At 41.5% G+C, this 20058-nt stretch overlaps 1 protein-coding gene across 9 annotated transcripts in view; it reads left to right on the top strand.

Moving 5' to 3' along the window:
- Nucleotides 1-132: 132 nt before the first annotated feature.
- The window catches only part of MAST2 (microtubule associated serine/threonine kinase 2), a 194264-nt gene continuing 174338 nt past the window's right edge, over nucleotides 133-20058 (top strand). For 2 of the 9 annotated variants that reach the window (XM_080406088.1, XM_080406082.1), the window contains exons 1-2: nucleotides 134-529; nucleotides 3431-3487. In XM_080406088.1, the coding sequence (XP_080262214.1) occupies nucleotides 347-529; nucleotides 3431-3487 (240 nt within the window). In that variant the 5' untranslated portion in view covers nucleotides 134-346. Of the gene's footprint in view, nucleotides 530-1065; nucleotides 2349-2900; nucleotides 3070-3430; nucleotides 3488-6795; nucleotides 7129-20058 lie in introns of those variants that run through there. The other 7 variants (XM_080406093.1, XM_080406090.1, XM_080406091.1 and 4 more) reach the window with 6 other exon arrangements.

Here is a 20058-nt window from a genome sequence, read left to right as displayed (position 1 = left end):
CGCGCTACCTCTGCCCGCCCCCCCCAAGTCTCGCGCCTCTTCCCCGCCGCGCGGCCGATGCTCTCGCGATAGGCGGCGGCCGGCGGGCGGGCGCGCGCGCGCTAAGGTGGGGGAGGGAAGAGGGGGGGCGGCACCGCGGCAGCCGCTGCGGCCGCGCTCCCTGACAGGCGGGCGGCGGGAGCGGTGGCGGCGGGCGGGCATGTCCCTCCGCCCCGCGCGCAGGTGGTGGCGGCGACGGTGGCGGCGGCGCCGCCCCGGCTCTCCGTGACTCCCGCCGGCCATGGCCGGCTCCGCGCCGCGAGGGCCCCAGCCGTGCCGCAGCCGCCGCTGAGGAGAAGCCGCCGCGATGAGGAAGGGCCGCTCCCGGGGGGACAAAGCGGCGCCGCCGCCGCCGCCGCGGAGGGAGCCCGGGCGGGCGGTGGCCGCCAGCGCGGCGGAGCGGAGAGCCACCCTGCTGGGGGGCGGCGGCAGGAAGGAGCCGGAGGACGCCAGGGCCGCGGGGGCGCCCGGCCGGGAGGCGCCGGAGCGGGTAAAGCCGGGGCGCGGGGCCGGGGGGCCGGCGGCGGCCGTTGGCATGGCGACGCGCGGCCCGCCTGGCGAGGGGGTGCCCGGCGCTGCCGTCCTCCGCGCCCGGCCGGGCGGCGGCTGCCGCAGTCGCGGGGCAGGGGAGCGGCGGGCCGGGCGGGGCCTGCGGCGGCCGCGGGGCGCGGGGGTGAGGTGAGGTGCCGCGCCGGGCGGGGGGCTGCGGCCGCCGAGCATCCTCGCACGTTACACGTGCTGCCTCAGGTGGGCGCCGTCCGCAGCGGGGCGCGGGGGCTGGGCGCTCGGGAGCGGAGCGGCGGCGTGGCGGTGCTGGGCGAGGGGTGCGGGGGTCGTGGTGCCACGAGTGCTGCCTGCGTGCCGGCGAGGAGGCCAGGGAGGGCGCCCCGAAATCTGGGTTGCGTTACGTGCTCGCTGGTCTATTGATAATTGCAGAATACTTCTGGCTGGTAACCTTCCGTGGGTGACTCCTGGTTGTGACGCTAATTACCATGCGTTTTCCAGCATTTTTTAGGTCTTAATTCCTAATGCAAGGAATGGTTTATTTAGGAAACGTACCTTTGCGGATCTTTGGAAATGCAGAGGCTTGCTAAAAGCTAGAGTGCGTAAGTTCAGTATGTCCACCTTTACGTCTTTCACCCCCACGAAGAAAGGATCTACTTTACTGATTGCTTCTTATGGTTACAGGAATGAGAGACCCAGGAGACCTTAAACTTTGTTTCAGTGCTTTTGGTATTCCTAGTTCTACAAGAGAGAAGAATGGGGCATGAGACTTAGCGGTTTAAAAATGTAGATGGCAACTAATGCTTTTTTTTTTTTTTTTTCTGAAGAGAAGACAAAAGTATCACAATTACGAAGACACAGGATGCAGTAATTCATTGCTTTGTTTTGCTGTTTTTAGGAGCAAAGTGAAAAGCTAGGTTCTTTGACTTTTCTTGTCAAAAAGGCATTTTAAGTTTACATTGTTGCTGCAGATGCACAAGCGTTTTTTTAATGTAATTTCTTAGCTTTTTCTAGAATAGCTGCATTACATTGCTGTCAGTTATAGGAGACTTGCATTTTGGCTTTGCTAGTGGATATCTCTTGAATATACATTTCTTAGACTGGGCCCTGGAAGAAGAGAGCTCTGTTCTTTTATTTTTTTAATTTTATTTTCCAGTGCCTTGTTAAGCCAGGTGGTTAAGAGCTGCTGCTACTTTTGTTGCTTTTCACTTCCTGAAACAATTAAAAAACATTGATATTCTTATTCAGGAAAAAAATAATCTGAAAGCAGAAGAGCTGACTTAGTTTCTTCCGAACTGTCAGTTAAAATAGTGGTCGGTAGAACCATCAAATGCAATGTCAAGGTGTTTGTACCGTTTTGATATATTGTATATGATTTTGACATGGAAATTGGAGGAATGTCTTTCCATTCTTGGTAGTTGTGAACTAAACTTTTTACAAATCGTGCACAAGGAGTGTGCTGCATACCATATAATGTATTGAACACTCGGGAATCTTCAAACATTGGGAAACCGGAAAGGCTGCGAATTCAGAAATACCAGTTTTCGTGACGCATAAGGCTTTTTAATGGGAGACACTGCCAGTTCATTTTTAGCTTGAGTGCTCAAAGACCTGATGTGAATTGTAGGATACAATATGTGCTGGCAAGTATTCAGTGTGATGGAGTCTTTGAGGAGTGTGGCAGCTAAAGTTAAGAAAGCTTCTACTCAACCTGCGAGAGAGGCCCTGCAAACATCAAAGCAGAATCTTTCATCAGCTCTCCCTTTTAGTCTTCCATTTGAAGTGGTGGGAGTTTTGTAAATGCGGTAAGCAACTGGAAATAAATAGATATGTTGGACAAATTTAATAAACAGGACAATAAGTCTGTTTACAACATTTCTGTCTTTATTATTGATAATCCAGTATTTCTTTAAACATCAGGAGTTGGTAGTGTGGATGTGCTGAAAAGGGCCGACTGAGATGCAAAAGACAGTGTGATGCTCCATTTCCACTAATGCAGCTTGTAGCCTGACAGATATTTAGGGCCACTTATGATTTAAGTAGCCCTGTTGTTTCCAAGCTTGTAGTATGCCTTCAGCTGTATCAATGCAACAGTGTGCACAGCTGTGGAGAACCATTCTGAATTAAATTCAGATTTCACAGTTTGTTTGCCATACAGTTGGGCAAGTTTGTGGTTGGGGGAGACTAAGCTACTCTAATGTTAGAAAAAATACTTACCAAGCTGTGACTGTAGTAGTTAATACTGTACTGACCTTTAGGCCTTTGAAAATCCAGTCCTTTAACAAGATTAGCGTGCTGTGCTTATAGTTCTGACACATACATATGATTAATGTTTTCACTTTTTTTATGAGTTACAGAAGAACATAAATAAGACTGTACTTGGTCACATTAAAGATCCCTCCAGCCCAGCATCTCGCGTCTCTGAGCTGCCAAAAGCAGATGCTTGGAGAAGAGCATAGTGTATATGGAGGAAATACCTCTCCCAGCCTCCAGTAATTTGTGGCTTGCAGGTTTCCGGAACTAGAGGTGATATTTGTTTTTAGTGCCCCCAGTGGGTTTTTTCTTCTGTGAATTTGTCCAAATCGGTATTTGTAGCCATGTGTGCTTGTAGCTTCCACAACATCCTGTGGCTGAGTGTTGGTGAAAAAAACACTTCTTCTTGTTTGTTTTTAAACTTTCTACCTGCTTGTTTCATGCCTTGTTTGTTAATTTTTGTATTGGATGAGGCACTGAAAAAGAGAATCTGTGTTATTCTGTGTGTCTTATGAGTTGGTAACTTTTTCTTTTATTTACCATCCCTTGCTTGTAACTTTTCCAGAGGTGTTTTAGAAAGAGGTGACTCTTATCCTTTTCATTGTCCTTGCTGTTTTCTTTGCACCTTTTGCAGGTGTTTTCCCAGTTGGAGGTAGCGATGCAGGAACCAGAGGAACAGGGTTGGGGAACGGTAAGCAGGACTGGCTGCAGTATTTCAGCGTGTAAACTTATACAGAGCATCTTCAATCTTCTACCTGCCCTTTCTTGACTATCTTTACGACATTGAGTTGGTACTTGCATGGAGATGTCTATTATAACTCCACAGTCACTCTTTGAAGTGGTAATAGCTAGTTGAGAATTTGTCATTGTGTGTATAAGTTTAGGATGTTTTTTTTACGCTGTGCATCACTTCACATTTCTCTACATTTAAACTTACCTGCTATTTTACAGCCCACTTAAACAGTAAGATTAAGGTAGTCATCTTCAGATCTTTGGCCATTGCTTTTACAACCTTGAGTAACTTTAAGCATGTCAGCAAACTCTGTCATGTAAATGTTAAGCTTCTTTGCTAGACTTTTTTTTAATTGTTGAAGGTGTTGATCCCAGAACAGATCCTTGTGGGACTCTGCTGGTGATTCTTCTTTTTTGGGTAGAGGGCCAGTTGCTTCAACTTCTTATTTCCTATCTGTTAATCATTAATTCATAGTTGAATTGTCCTTATTATCCTGTGACAGTTCAGTTTCATTGAGTGAGGGCGTCTTTGTCAAACACAACCCACTTGCATTTCCATAAAGTATCTGCTTAATCATCGTATGTTTGCTGCCCGCACTGAAGGAGAAAAATGGAAAGTTGGGGTGAAAGTTGTCATTGCTTATGAATGACCGTCACCCTCATCCAGAGGTATATTATAAGGATTAGATTGTTTTCATATCATGCATACACAGTCAGTCAGAGACATTGTATTTATTGTGAAAGATCTCACATGGATCTTTCCCATGTTTGTTGGGTTTTAATTAGCATTTTCCACTTCAAGTAGATGTCAGAATTCTCATGTAAAGGATTCTTCAGTGTCTGGAAGATATGACTTAAGGGGCTTGTGATGGAAGTATACAAGACCATAGCTGGTGTGTGGCGGGTAGATAGCGAACAGCAGCAGGCTGTTTGCTTTGGTATTAAGCTAGGAGTCAGGCTTAAAAAGAGGCAGATCTTCATGCAGAAAGTAACTCATGTACGATTTATTTTTTTTGCCAAGGGGTGTAATGGATTCAAAAAGGATTTGGAGGAGGAGGTATCTAGTGAAGGTTATAAAACAGACAGACTGCATCCACCTAAGGAAGACAGCTGAAATTAACTATCATTTAGGTGAACATTAGAATGCGGCAAATTCATGATACTTCCCTTTACTTGTCCATAGAGAATGTGTTGCTGGTTTTGTAGTTTTTTTTTTTTCCATGAGGAGTTGGGTGTTAGCCTGTCCCTAACAAATCTAAATCCTGTCTTCCTCTGAAAGCAGAGGGGTAGTAAACAGATGCGAGGAAAGCTGAAGTATTGTGGCAGGTCTAGGGGGTTGGAGGTTGAAGCTCAAAAAAGTAAAAATAGAGGGCACCAAGTATCCCTGAACAGCGTTCTTTGCTCTAAAGGCATTTAGGGAACTGGTGGGTGCTGCCCAGTGGTACTTTGCTGGGAGATATGACAGGGTGAGGGAACAGAAACAGATCCCATGCTTGTCACCATTTTAACTTCATTTCTGTCAAGCTTCTCTCTCCTCTTGCTATGGATGACCAGGGCTAGGAGGGGATTTATGAACAGGTTCCATGGCTTTGTGATAAAGAGATGAAAGGGACAACAGTAGCAGAATCTCAGCAAGCGGTTCAAGGGGCTGGTAGAAGGACTTGCAAGTTGCAGAGGCAGGATTTTGGATTAGATGCACCCTTTGTCTCATGTAATTTTAACTTGGCTGCTGCAGAGTTGGACTGAAATATTGCTAAACCTGGAGGCTCCCCTGCTGCATGTATGTTTGTTGTATGGGAAATGTTCAGCTGAAGCCAACGGGCAAGCTGCATATGTAACAGAGAAGAATGAAAAACCTCCTTAGTCCAGGTTAGTTTTGTGCTGGGGGAGCCCTTTCTGTAGGGCAGTCAGTGCAGTAGACTATCTCCAGGTGTAAATTTTGAGGTGCCTGAAGAAGGGAGGTCTTGTGTGTTCCCCAGACAGTACATTTTGTCATTTCTGCATTGGATAGAAAGTATTTTCTGAGCTAGTAAGGTAACTGACTGACAATCAAGTCATTTAGCTATTAGGGACATTTGGAGCTGTAGTGCTGCAAACTTTCTGAGAGTAGCAGAAGTACTCCTTTCTCTCCGTGTGTCTGAAACTTTGTAGATCTGTACATGCCAAAGCCAAAACGGATTACTGTGATTATCCAGTATAATTTCCCCGCATGTGCAGGAGCTTTCCTGAAAGATAAATCAAAACATTTCTCTTAGAAATTGATCTTATCCTAGCCTTAGATCATGGCATGTCTGTCACCTCTTCGGAAAGCTCTGCCAATGTTTAATTATTCCTGCAGTTAGGAAACTAAACCGCATCTTACTTCAAGGCTTGTTTTGTCTAATGTCCAACTTTCAGCTGTGGAATATGCCTATGCTAGCACAGACAGTAAAAGTTTTCTACTATCTGGTATCTTTTCCATGTATAAGTATTTGAAATGTAAAATCTAACTTCAGTTGGAACAGAGACACTGAGTTCTTTTGCTTCTAGCGCTTGTGCTTTCCCCCCAGTTGTTCTTGGACTGTGTGCACCAAAAAGATGTAGTATTCTGGCAGCAGCCTGCAGTAGTGTGTTCACAGACAAGGTTATTTCTCCACTACTGTTTAATACTTGTCTTTTTACAATTTCAGGGATTGCATTACCACAGTTGGGTGTGTCATACGACAGAGGGTTTTGTAACATTATGCTTGTGTGGATATTTCTACTCCCTGTATTCAGGACATCGTGCAAATTTGTCCAAGACTACTTACAAACATTAGGTTAGAAAGTTTATCCCCCCCTTTCACGTTGTTGGTTGTGTTTGATTGTTTTTTTTTTTTTTTTTTTGGCAAGAAATGGCAAAGGATCTTTTCCACTGACTTCTCACCCTGTTCGCTTTTTTGGAAAGCAGTCAGTGACCAGCAGGGAGAAACTGGCCAAACCCCAGAGTGCTAGTCAGATTTATTTTGCCTTCACAGCTGCAAAGAAGCTGTTACCATGCTTTCCTTGCTGCGTGGCAAGCCTGGAAATTCAAGAGATATTTTATTTTTTTCCTGATCAGAACTTCTATCCTTCAAATGTAGTAAGTGTTACCTCTTTTGTTTTCTTCTAGTCGCCGTCAGTGCTATTAAAGGCAGTACCTCTATTGCGATGAGCCCTGTGTGTAGACTGCATAACAGTTTGGTGTTTGGTTATTTCTACTATGAGTCTTCCCTTTTGTTTGATAGGTGAAGAAGCAAGCTTTTGGAGTTCAGCTGACACCTTGCTTCTGAGCTTTCTGTACACCTCTGTCTCTCAGGCTGCTGATCAGAGCTCTGTTGCAGCTCCTGTTCTGCTCCCCCAGCCATGGACCCTATGGTTAACAGCTCACAACACTCAAAGCTGTTTCTTCTAACTTCATATCAAAACCTACAAGTTGGGATGAAACTGAATCAGAAGAAGATGGAAGCTTACTTCCAAAATTCAAGCAAATAAGCAGAACCAAATGGATGTATCGCTAGCAATGCAATAAAGTATAATTTTTATTATTCATGTTGCAGATTCTGTAAAAGCAGATATAAATTAAACAACCAAACGTGTTTTGTAAGTATCGTTGCTCCCTCTTACCGAAAGAGGGACGGAGTGCTACTGACTTCTAGGAGATCAGGAACTGTCTGTTCACATAAATAGTTCTAGTTACCTGTTTTGGGATATTGTTGCTGTTTAGGGCTGATATTAGGGCAGTTCTGTCCCGTACTGGTTTCGTTAAGGGAACTAAAGAAAGTCTTAAGGAAGACATTGGTAAAGACTCCAAATTATGAGCTGTTGATGTGACTTACCATTAAAAGAACTCGGTTACTGTTTGTAGACCTCCGACTTCCTTTTCTCATCTCTTTCTTTGTTGCTATCTAGCTCTTTTTCTCGTGACAGGGAGAGAACAAAAAAGAAGTGGGTGGTTTTTCTAATAAGAAGATTCTAGCCTGTAAAGCTTCTAATATGGTGAACCAGAGTCCAGAGTGTATGGTTAGCTGCCAGGCATTCTTACTCATCCTCAGAGTTTAATTTCTTACGTTTATCCCCTTCTCTGTGCAGAAATAAAGGCAGTGAAAAGGCCAGAGCATAGCTGTGGAAGGAGCTGTTCCCTATGGCATATATGGTTCTGTGTCTGTTTTCTCCTCTGTCCTTTTCATAGAATCGGTTAGTTTGGAAAAACCTCTAAGATCATAAAGTCCAACTAAACCATGTCCATAGCACCACATCTATACGTTTTTTAAACACTTCCGGGGATAGTGATTCCACTGCTTCCTTGGGCAGCCTGTTCCAATGCTTGACTGACCATTCAGTAAAGAAATTTTTCCTAATAGCCAGCGTAAACCTCCCCTGGTGCAATTTGAGGCTGTTTTCTCTTGTTCTATTGCTTGTTACCTGGGAGAAAAGCCCAACATCCACCTGGCTACAGCTTCCTTCCTTTCAGGGGGCTGTAGAGAGTGATAAGGTCTCCCCTCAGCCTCCTTTTCCCCAGGCCAAAAAATCCCTCAGCTGCTCCTCACAAGACTTGTAAGGTCTCTTAAGACCTTCACCAGCCCCGCTGCCCGTCCCTGGACACGCTCCAGCACCTCAGTGTCCCTCTTGTAGTGAGGGGCCCAAACCCAGACACGGGATTCCAGGTGCAGGGGGACAATCAGGGCCCTGGTCCTGCTGGCCACACTGGTTTGGATACCAGCCAGGGTGCTGTTGGCCACCTGGGCACACCGCTGGCTCCTGTTCAGCGGCTGCCCACCAGCCCCCCCAGGCCCTTTCCCACCGGGCAGTTCCAGCCCCCTGCCCCAGCCCGTGGGGCTGGTGGGACCCCAGCGCAGGACCCGGCACTGAGACCTGTAGACCCTCACACCGCTGGCCTCGGCCCATCGGTCCAGCCTGCCCAGATCCCTCTGCAGAGCCTCCTGCCCTCCAGCAGATCCACACTCCCACCCAGCCTGGTGCTGTCCGCAAACTGGCTGGGGGTGCGCTCGATCCCCCCCAGGTCGTCGATGAAGACATTAACGGGCCTGGCCCAGCGCTGAGCCCTGGGGAACACCCCTTGTGACCGGCTGCCAGCGGGATGTAACTCCATCCTCCACCACCTTTGGGCTCGGCTGTGCAGCCAGCTTTTTACCTAGTGTAGAGTTTTCCCAAGGATGCAAGAAAAGAAGCCAGAAAGAACAAACTTGTCAGTGTCCTGTAGGTCTGTCTCCCTACCTTCCATAAACTGATTCTTTCTGATGCCAGAGCTACTCCTGCTTGCTGCCTTCATTAGCCATAGTTTTGCCTTTCTGTATTTTGATCGGTCAGCAACGGTAGCTGCTGGCAGCATGTCACTCTGAGCTCACCTGTATGTTCATAGTAATGTTTAGAAGTTGGGGTGTGGTGGGGGGAAGTGACTGAAGAAAAGAGTCATTTAAAAGCAAGCAAAGGGGCATAGAGTCAAGTGATCAATTCTGCAGCGTGCCTCGTAGATAATAACAGAATTGAGCCAAAAGATTCATCTAGTGTTAGATAATGGCAAAATTGCACTGAAGGGCATATGGCACTTCTCTGGCCTGATATAATAAAAACATCACTTCTCTCAAAGTAGAACATTAATGGATAAACTTAATTTGTTTAAATTGATTTGTGTAAATCAATAAGTAGGTAGGCATTGCATCAGCAGCTTAGATGATTCAGCTTGCGTGTGTGAGATTTCAAGTTTCCTGTCACAAGTGAAGAATAAGAGTAAATATCTTGTATTGGCCACATTAAGTTTATATCTTGCATATTAGAATAGCAGAGCAGGCAGTGGAGGGATTATGATTATATAGGTGTTCATGTTGCTGATGATTTGCATCTGACTTTAGCAGTGCACTGCATTTCTTGTCCAAAAGGTTTATAGAGGCGAAGGGGCCAAGAGAAGTCTTCTATCAGAAGTGGCTGAATTTGGTGTGGGACTACTTGCCTCTGTAATAATCAATTACTAGCTTGAAGGGAAAAGCTGCTGCTACTTAATATTTGTTGCAGAGCGCTAGGGGATAACAGTAGGCTGTTGTCCAAGGCTAGGATTAGGCATGTACGGAGCACTCAGACTGTGGATATATTCATGACTGTATGCTTCGGGAAACCAAGTAATTCCAGTGTGTGTTCTGTTGGAGCAATGGGTAATGCATTACTGAGTTTACACCGAGAAGTTGACTTAGTTCTTGAGCAAGCTGATATGCCTTCTTGCAGCACAAAGAATGTGAATGTTGTCCTGTCTGTCAAGGCAGTTCTAGAGCCTCTAGAAGAGGCAATTCTTTATTTTTATCTGATAAATTATTTTTATTGCCTGAGCTCCCTGTTGTGCTCCATAAGCCAACGTAACTTTGGTGCTTAAATGAAATGCAGTGGATTATTATACATATGATAATAGATATCTATTTAAAATAAAAGTGTTTTTTTTTACTCTTACTTAATTCTTATTCATGGAACCTGAGTCGCTGAAGCTAAGGAAGCAGTGAAGACCACCAGGTCAGTGAACTGTTTGAGACTAAACCAAAAAGTTTTGTCATCCATCAAGACCTAGTTCCTGAAGAACTACAGTAGCTAAATAGAGCACGTAGAGTCTTAATTTCATTTCCACATCAAATAATGATGTGCTGTGATTAGTGTCTTTTTGTAATGATGTAGCACTATTTGAACCCTGGTGAAAATACAGCTCTATTGGAGGAAGAAGCTGAGTCCATGATCACTCAGAAAACTTCCACTTTTTTGCTAGGAAGTAGAAAAATCTGTTTCAGGTGGGGAAAAAGCGCTCATTTTTAAAATGTATTGATAGATGTCACTCTAGGCTGTAGGACGTTGATGCTCTCATATCTCACTGCAGTAAAAAGATCTGAAGACCTTGTTTGGTTTGTGTTTAAGTAGCTGAAGAAGTGATGAAGAAGTTGTTGACTTTAAAACAGTTTTTTTTTTTCTTTTATTACTTGCTCTTCCTCCAAGCTGTGTTTTCTGTGATAGCGTATTATCTAATTTACAGCTTAGGTCCTGTGAACCCTAAAACTAGTAATCTGTCAGAAATTATTTTCAAATTTTACAAATACACATTACAGTGCAGTGAGGGAAAAGGGTTCAAGACTGCAATAATTAAAAAATCTAGCATGTCATTTTTTTGCTATTTGGAGTTGCTCTAGCATTAATGGAGGTCCATTATTTACATGGAAAACAGGATGATGCTCTCTTTCTTGCCAGGAAAGAATCATGCCTTTGCTATTACAACTGCATCCTAAATATTTTTATCATGTTGTAAGTATAGTAAACAATTTAACAATAAAATACTTTCTAAAACCTTTAACTGGTCTGGATTTTCATGAATGTAAAAGGAAGATGGTGCTTTAAAATATTCCATCTACCTGTTAAAATTTCCAGAAGCAGGTGGCACTGTTAAGGTTGGACTGTGGGGGGTTTTAAGAATTTTTGAAATGTAATTTCTGATTCAGTTTCAGTCTACACACGTCTTCGTGAACTGTCTATAAAGGAAGATTTTCTGTAATGTTTTTTACCACATATTTTGACAGGTAATCCACCATAAACATTTTCAACAGTACAAAGCCATAATAAGTTATTTAACTACTTAATTGAATGACATTTGGATGATTGATATTTTTGGCCTTTACTGTGTCATGCTAGTATTTCTGAAACTCTTGTTATAGGTGTGTGGCATCTCAGCTGATTCTGTTAATAGTAAAAATACTTAACAGTAGTTATAATAAGAAGCTGAATCTCAGTACACTTCTGGAGTGCTGCTTCCATTATCTGCACATCGTCTAAACGTCCAGCCATCCATTCAAGACAGATTTCCAGTAACAGTTAAATTTGTTGCTGATATGAGGCCACATTCTGCTGGCCCTAACTTCTTGCAGTGATTGTGAGCTGTCTTATGGAAATTAGCTCTTTATACACTATATGCATTTATCACTTTAGTATGTTAACTGCTAGTACATCAGGATTAAAAAAAAAAAAATGGTTGTAGGTTGTGCCATTCCTGTTGATTTTTCCCCTGTCGGATGTGGTGGAAGAGCTCGTAGACCAGTTTTTCTTTCATGACAGAAGAGGAAGTACAGAATGGTTAGAATCAAACAAATTGCAGCATATAGGAAGCACTCTTACTAAAGACTGAATTAGGTGTGCAGTTGTACCCAAACTTGAGACGCTTTGTTGTCTTTTCTTCATCCAACCAAACAAAACCTTAAGTGCAAAAGGTCCATCCACTAAAGAGTGAGGGGGGTTCAGTACTGCCTGTGGGATGAAGACTTGTGAAAACATTGTAGCTGCATTTCAGGAAGCTTGAAAATGAAACTTAGTACTTGTCAGATTGATTAATTGACACTCAAGCATATTCTTCTTTTATCCTTCAAATACACAGCTGTCATCCTTTGAGCTCAATAAGAATGATTTAAAAACAAAAAAGTTTTCTAATATGCCTTCTTGGTACTATGTATAATAACTGGAACTTGGTACTGCTGCTTATGAATGTTTTTTTCATGTCACTGAGAGTCGTACACAAACAGAAGGACTGCGTACACACCTGAGTTACACTCTACAGATGGTTTAAGTGTGGTTCCATGTTTTCAGGAAGGCTGTCTTCCTGTGCATGTTGATTTCCAGTTATCCCAGATACTAAACTCGGGGTTTCCTTCTCTTTGCATTGAAGAACATACAGCTTGGAATCACCAAATCACACTTCTTTGCACTCTTTCTTATAATACGGTTTGCCATTACAAAGCAAATCACAAAACTGCACAGATATCTTTTTCTTTTATGTGGCTCTCAGAGCTTTCTGAGGAAGCATGTACAAGACCCAAGGAACCCAACTAATGCAAGCAAAGTGTTAAACTCTTGGAATGGCAGAACTGTAAAAGACTATGTAGTGGAGACTTGTGGAGCTACTTAGGAAAAAATGCACTGATAGACAGTGAAATAATTTAATGTTTTGCCTTGTTTTTGTTATGTTCTGTTACTCCCCTGGCAGTTGCATGTCCTCTGTTCACTGAGGACCAGCTGAGGGGCTAGCAGCCACTGTTTTATGACTAGTTTTTGCCATTTGAAATGGAGAGCCCAGCTTTATTTTAAAGAAGCCATTGTAAGGCCCCAAAACAAGGAAACACATTCTCAAAAATGAAATGTTTAATAGTTAAAACAGGTTTATTAGCCACTAAAATCACACCATTCAATCTTTAGTGTATTTACTGTATTTTAGTGTAATTACTGTATTATCATAAAACCCACATTTTAATATGGAGCCTTAGAAGAGAATGTTAGAAGGGAATCAAGTGGTCAGGACTGATGTTAAGTGTTCTGGACAGCACCAGAAGATCAGGGAGTACAAATAAATAAATAACAGTCCCTGTTTTAGAGGAAAGCTTATGAATGAGTTATATAGTTAATGCAGTGACTGTAAGCATTTAGATGTTTAAACATTTAGGCATAGATGGATGTAGTGACATATTAGTAGCAATATGTCTTTCTCTTGTTTTATTAGATACCTTACATCGGACCTGTGCAGGGTGAAGATGGCAAAAATACGTGATCCTGAAAGTTAAATTTAGCATTCAGTTAGTTATTTTTGTGTTCTTTGATCTTTGCATTGATCCCTGTTTTTAGGAGAGAGGAGAGTCTGTTTACAGCATTGCTTTGCCAGTTTAGCCGAACTTTAGCAGAAGTGTCTGCTGACTGCAGTCTTTCAGTTTGAGCTTGAGGCCTGGTGATGTTCATAAACCTAACAGTTGGGCATTGTTTTTGTTCTAAAGCAGAAGGGAAGAAATACATGTCCTTGAAAAAAATTTGGCTGTTGTTTCTTTGTGATGGAACTGTATTATGCTGCTTGGTGAGGAGAAGCTTTTGTGCCAGACTATAGAGACTCCATTTCTTTGTGCAGACATTGATGAGGATTGTTAACTGGTTTATCTTTGTCTGCCATTTTATGTGATTTCTGTTAAAAAAAGCCAAGGATTAAGTGTTTTTTATGTGTTTCTAAAGGTTAACTTCATTTCCTGTAGGTCTAAAGCCATTGGTAGTTTTATTTACGGTCTTATAATTGATAATTTTTTCCCCTGTTCCATATGTGCAGCTCTGCTGTTGAGTTTGAGGGAAAACTTGTTCTCAGGAAAACTTCACCTAAGTGCTTCTTATTTTTGCTGTGTATTGATGTGCTTATCTCATTTGTGGTAGGAAGTGCGAAGACTCCGGATGGTTCATGGAGACAAAAATATTGATGCCAAAGGGTTGGAATTTCACTGTCACAAACAAAAAGAGTAATTTTTTTTCCTGCTGCAAACATTGATCTTCCTTAGTGATGATAACACCAGGTTAACACGTGTATTGGTCTTTCTTCGTCATGTACATGAACAAATAGCCTTGTAGTTCTTAGCAGACTGTTGTGCCTTGTTAGATTTTATTTTGCCACTTTACCTCTGTCTTAACTACAGACGATTCCACTACTACTACTACTATTCAGGTCATAACTGTGATACATAAAAGCATCCTGGGCAAAAAAGTAGTGTGGTTGAAGAGGATTCCTGTAATGTTTTCTGGTTTCATACTTTTCTGTTGGTGCAGTGGGTGCTATTCAAGTGAGCTTTACTAATTAAGATTAAGTCTTAAAATTGTATTGAACATCTGTAAGTAGTCATTGAATGTCTGATTAGAAAAGCCCCTTTAACTCACCTGAGTGGTTCCCACCAAAGTTCAGTTCATGACTTAACTTTTACTTTTCTTTGTAGGCAACTTCATTTGAAACAAGCTTTAGAACAGCAGTTGGGCATGGATTTCTCTCTTCTATCTCCCTTAGTCTTGGGATGGTTTCTTAAGGGCTGTATCACATACTGGACCGACGGAGACTTTTATTTGAGACTGTACTTCAAACTTAATGACCCTTAACATTTTTCTTTGAAAAGTGCTTTTTTCAAAAGATTTGAACTCTGCACTATTAGTAAATAAGTTATTTTTATACAGCATGCACATTTTAATACACTGTAGTATTGTTCACTTGCCAAACTTTGTCTTTTCAGCTAGTATTTTAATTTTAAATATATTTTCTTTGTGCCTCAGACGTAGAGAATTCTATATTGTTTTGGGTTGAGAATAAAATATTAATACAGATAACTTTTCCGTTTTTGAAATGTGACCCAGAGATTCCTGTCTGTAATGTGTAAAATTAGGTTAAACTCTCTTCCAGGTCCTATTGCTATGAAGCAATTCTTTGTTTATGTAAGTTGAATGAACTTTTAAGCTATCAGTATGTCTTGTTCATCTCTGTAGAAAAACAGAGGGAGTTTACATTCCCAATGAAATTAACTTGATTGTAACATTGTCTATAGGCATTAAACAAAATTTACACAGGTGTAAGTAGGTATTTTATGTTGTTTTGCTCTTCCCCTGTGAATGACAGTGAGACAATGTTTGTAATGTGAGCAAAAACAAAGACAGTTGGAAATCTGAAAGCTCGCTCATTGAAAAAAAAATTAGCATCAGTGTTGCAGGAATCAAGGTACTCTGCAGAATGTTCTGGTGATTCTCCTCCTTTTTATATCCAATATGAAATCATAGGTCCCTTTGCTTGCACAGCAGCTTAAGCACAGCTGCTTGCCTGGTTCCTTAAGCAGCTCCCATCCTAGTCTTTCTTACAGCACAATTGTAATAAAAGGTGTTAAATGCAGTTTTTTCTGCATAATCTGAATAAATCTGTAAGAAACTGGCAAACAAGAAAAGTTTTGGCTTGTTGATGTCATGTATTATGTAAGGTCTTTAGCAAATCTAAGCATACATCCGTACTTGTATAAGTTCTAATAGAGGAGAACATAGAAGATAAATAATTATTTGATAATGCAGAGGATGCTGAAGAGAACTTGCAGTAATACCAGTCAGTAGTGTTGGGACACATCACATGCTTGGCACATCTTCTGAGCTTAATGGAAGAAAATCTTCAGAAAGAAGGTGTTACTGGTATCTTGTAACACCAAATTTTATTACAAATCACATTTTTTGGGTCATAATTCTTTTAATCCTTACAGCAGACAGGACTCAAATGTACAGAAGATGAATTATAGAGTTCATGTTTTTTTTATCTGGCTAGGAGTTAATTTCCCTGCTCTATACAACCTTTTTGTATTTTAAATACTCAGAATACCGATGGTAAAGGAATAGAAAAGGATGACTGAGAAGGTTCCTTGTGGCGGTATTCTGAAATTACCAGATCAGGATTTTGACATGGGATATTAGTGTAATCTTACACATCAGGAAGTGCATTTAGTTTCTCGTCTTTTGTCTGCTGCTGTTGTTGCAATCTGAGTGGTTCTCCATCTTGCTGAGTGTGTTAATAGTCCCTGTGTGAGATTTCAGGCAAGAGAAACAGACTTGTATTTATTTGCAGTACCACAACTACTTGAACTTTCTCTGTGCAAGCGTGGAAAGTGACTGAGCTGAAATAAGCAGAACCTCTTGCTATTCAAGAAAAGCTTTGGCTATGCTTCTTCACATCCTACTGTTTCAAGTTATGTGAGCAAACTTTTGTATACCCTTACAGGGACTGATAGGAATAATCTTTGCCTAGAAAATCAAGATTGTGTGATGGTTTTATCTTCAGCCCTAAGTTTTACAGGATTCAGCTGTCTGTCTGAACCTGGTTTTTAGCTTGTGGCAAAAGCCACAAGGCCAAAGTAAATTCTTTTTCTGTCACCTTTGAAACAAAATGGATGGAGAGAGGCTCACAGTCCTCATCACACTGTGAGCAAAGCGTTTGTTACATGCTTGCTAATGCTTTAAATTTTAAAGCTGCAAGAATTTTTTCTTTTCAAAAGTGCAAGTGGAGTCCTTAAATTCTGGCGATATGTGCTATACAGTCTGTTCTTCAGCCACTTGCTCTGGTACTCTTAATTTAGTAATTTGAAAGCATGTAAGCAAAATTTTGCTCTGTCACTGCAAAGAGTTTCTTTATCCATTGATCTGGAGTGTTGTGTAAGATTTTTCTGTCCTTTGTATGTACTGTGTCTTGCTTTGGGGCAAGGGCAAGGAAAGATCTCTTCCTGTAGTTTTTTTTTTCCTTCCTTGTTTAAGGGTGGTAACATAAACCACCGCTATTTCCATGTAGTTCGTCTGTGAATTGCAATATTAAAGCTAGGTTTTGATGGATGAGTGAAATAAATTACAGTCTTGTGAAAGACAACTCTATTATTGTCAAGTTAAAACTTTCCCTCATTGTTTTGCTGACATAAGATAGGCTTAGCTCTTAGGAAATTAAATTTTAAACTGACTGTGTTGTACTTAGTATTTTTTAAAACATAATAGACTATTTCAGAACATTGCATTGGATTTTTTTTTAATATTTGAAAAGTGAGTTTAACAGTATATAAGCCTGCAAAGTGTGATTGGTGTCCCTTTCTTCCATACATTCAACAGCTGTGTAGTCTTCTGAATACTGCCCAAGTGTTCAATGTACTTAACAAAAAAAGGGATTAGAAAGAATTTTCCATATGTAATGTGTACTAATCCTATCTCCTGTAGAAGACAACCTATGTTCTTTGGCGAGTGGGAAGCTGTTACCTTTTCGTTATTCCTTTCGTATCTTTCTGGTCCAAGTCCTGGTGGGGAGGACTTGAGCACAGCTGTTGAAGAAATGCATATGGAATGATGTTTTGGGAAGTAGCATATACAGTTGGGTTGATCTGAAAGGTGGATGTAGGCAGGATGGCGTAGCTGAGCAGATACTGTGGTAGAAGTAGGTGTGCTCTTCAGTGTTGGTGCTCCACATGCTCCTTCAGTTGGACTACTTTTAATTAATATGTTATCAGATCTAAGAAGCTTGTGTACTGTAACTCAAGAAGAAATTTGAAGCAGAACTGAGTAAGAGACTCTGCCTAGAGGGGAAGGGGAATGGTAAGGAAGCGGGCCTGTTATTTGGTTGGTAGGGTATGTGAATGTCTATATATCTGGGGTGGGGGTGGGGGAGAGAGTTATAAAATACAGAAATTGCTTGTAACAGGACTTAAAGTACTTTTGTTTTCAACTTCAATGCCTTTCCTTACTCTTCTGCCTGCCCTCTTCCTCCCCCTGCCCTGACTCAGCTGAACGCAGACCAACTAGAGTTGCTACATCAGCCAAATGAGCAGGACTGTGCTTCTCCTTCCTAAGGGAATCTAAATGCACTGATGAAGGCAAGACAGTCATGGCAATGGCCCATACAGGGTGAGAGTGGGGAAAAAAAGCTGGCTTTTCTAGGGATTTATGTAAGCAGGCAGTACATGGACTGCAGGGATAACCCATAGCAACGTAGGGCCTTTCAACACATACGACTAGTTTCAGGGAAGCAGCTTAATATTGAAGGATGCAGGGAACATTTGTTGGAATTGAACCATTAGGAGTGTGAGCAGGTATGATGGATGAGATTTTTAACTGATTTGCTTGTAACCTGGAGTGTCCTTTTTTTTTTTTTTTTGTACGGTAATTTTCGACTGTTACAGTTGGGAAAGACATGAGAGATTTTAGATGTTACAGGTATTTAGGAGAGGCCATATTAAAAGTGTGTGTATATTTCTGTATGTCTGCTTACAGACATGTATAATACGTAACCACATTCTGCCATCCCAAATATTAACACCAAAGATTCTGCCCGGGCCTCTGCAGCTGTCAAACACATGCTGGGGGACTGCTCATGTCGTAATTTAAAAGTACTTTGCTTACTCTCAGGTACAAACAGAAAGTGTGGTAGATGTCTGTTCAGCTTTCCAAATGACAGAAGTATAGGCTATTGGAAATGAAGGTCTTCAGTACCTTTGGAAAAGGTCAGAGGCAAGAGAAAATCTGAGGTTCTTTGCTCCAAGATATGTGTGAGGGACCTTAAGATTAAAGCAGTTTTCAGCTCAAGCAGCTTTCTTTACCCCACATCACTTCTTGCTTCCCACACTCTTGCACCAACACAACTGTTTGCAGCTGTGTGATGAGCTGGCTAAGTGAACTGACCTACTGCAAGTTACCCAGGTCTCTCTCTTGATCTGGTTTAGACAATGCGGTGACTGAATATCTAACTGTAACCAGAGAAAGCACTTGTGTCAGTACAGTACCTCTCAACTTGTGAAAGGTGTACTACCTGAGCAGATGTGGAGCAAAGCACTTCTGTCCCTCAAACAAATAACAAAGTTATTGACTATTACAAGGTGGCAGAAGATTTCATGATTAGAAGGAGCTGGGGCCTAAGAAAGGCTGAGAATGAGTGGCTCGGAGCTAAATGAGGATTCTATTTCAAATCCAAATTAAGTTTGGTTTTTTTTTTTCATGTAAAATCACTTTATTCATGTCCTCCTCCCCCCAAAAATAATTAAAAAAATCTCGACGTTTTTAGAGTATGTAGTTCTGGACTAGATTTGACAGTTAAGAGGCCTAACACTAGACTGAATAGATTTGAATTAATGACTTCAGAAATAGATTTTGACTGGAATCTGCAGATTTTACTGGTAGACTAATTTTTGATTTCAGTGCGATTTAAAACTACGTTAAACCAAGTGGTGACGTATCATGGAGAGAAAGTGTTCCTTTCAGTTTAATTTCTGCCTCAGATTTTATGGGGATAAGCATGGCCAGAAGTGCTGTATAGCTGATGAGAGGCATTTGAAATAAAAGGGAGCAATCCATTAATGAGTGGAACATGTTGCACTACTGCAGAGAAGGGAGAACTTGACTGAGTTCATCTATGTAGACTGTAATGGAGAGTGTCATGTTATCTTCAAATCCATATATGATAGCTATGCTTGTAGTTCTTTGGGTGTGAAATGAGTTTGACACCTCCAGAATAATTAAATGCATGAGGAAAGCACTGTGGTTATGCTTGCCACTGTTCTACCTACTGCTATTTTGATTGAAAGTTTGCTGTATCCTGTGAAAGGAATTCACATGTGTGGGAGTGTTTCTGACAAATGCATGTCTAATTTTGTTTATAGTAATAACAAAGACATTACACAAAGGATGATTGCTATCCTGATTATTACTTAGTTATACGTATGGTCTTGTAGTGGAGCTGTAACTTATAATAGGAGTTTTGGGTTGCAATTAGACATTGCAACAGTTTCTTTATGGGCATGTTACTCATAGACTGGACGGAATAAATATTCAGGAAATTCAGAGAAAATTATCTTTGCTTTAGCAGGAAATAGCTTGAATCAAAGCTGAGCCTGATTTTTCAGGAGCCTCTTTTCCTCCATACTGTAAGACCAAAAAATTGTAGCATAATTGCCTTTTTCTGACTACTATTAATATTTCTTACAGCTATAGTGTCCAAGGACCATCTTTGACTGGAGTCTTGTGATGTGCATTCAGTGCAGATATGTGTCACAAAAGAGGGGGTTTTACAATTTTAAGTGTTTTTTTGGGGAGGAGATGGTGGTGTAGTGTTTGTGTTTTTTCTTGGTTTTTTTCCTTTTTTTTTAATAGTCTGGCTTTGGTGGTTGTATGTTTCAGAAAACAGGTATTTAGCTGTCATTAACAAAATTCTGCTTG

Source organism: Falco punctatus (genome assembly GCF_963210335.1).
Source record: "Falco punctatus genome assembly, chromosome: 11".
In the NCBI taxonomy this organism is placed as follows: domain Eukaryota; kingdom Metazoa; phylum Chordata; class Aves; order Falconiformes; family Falconidae; genus Falco; species Falco punctatus.
The sequence above is the reverse complement of the archived record's forward strand: the minus strand, read 5'-3'. Positions and strand labels throughout refer to the sequence as shown.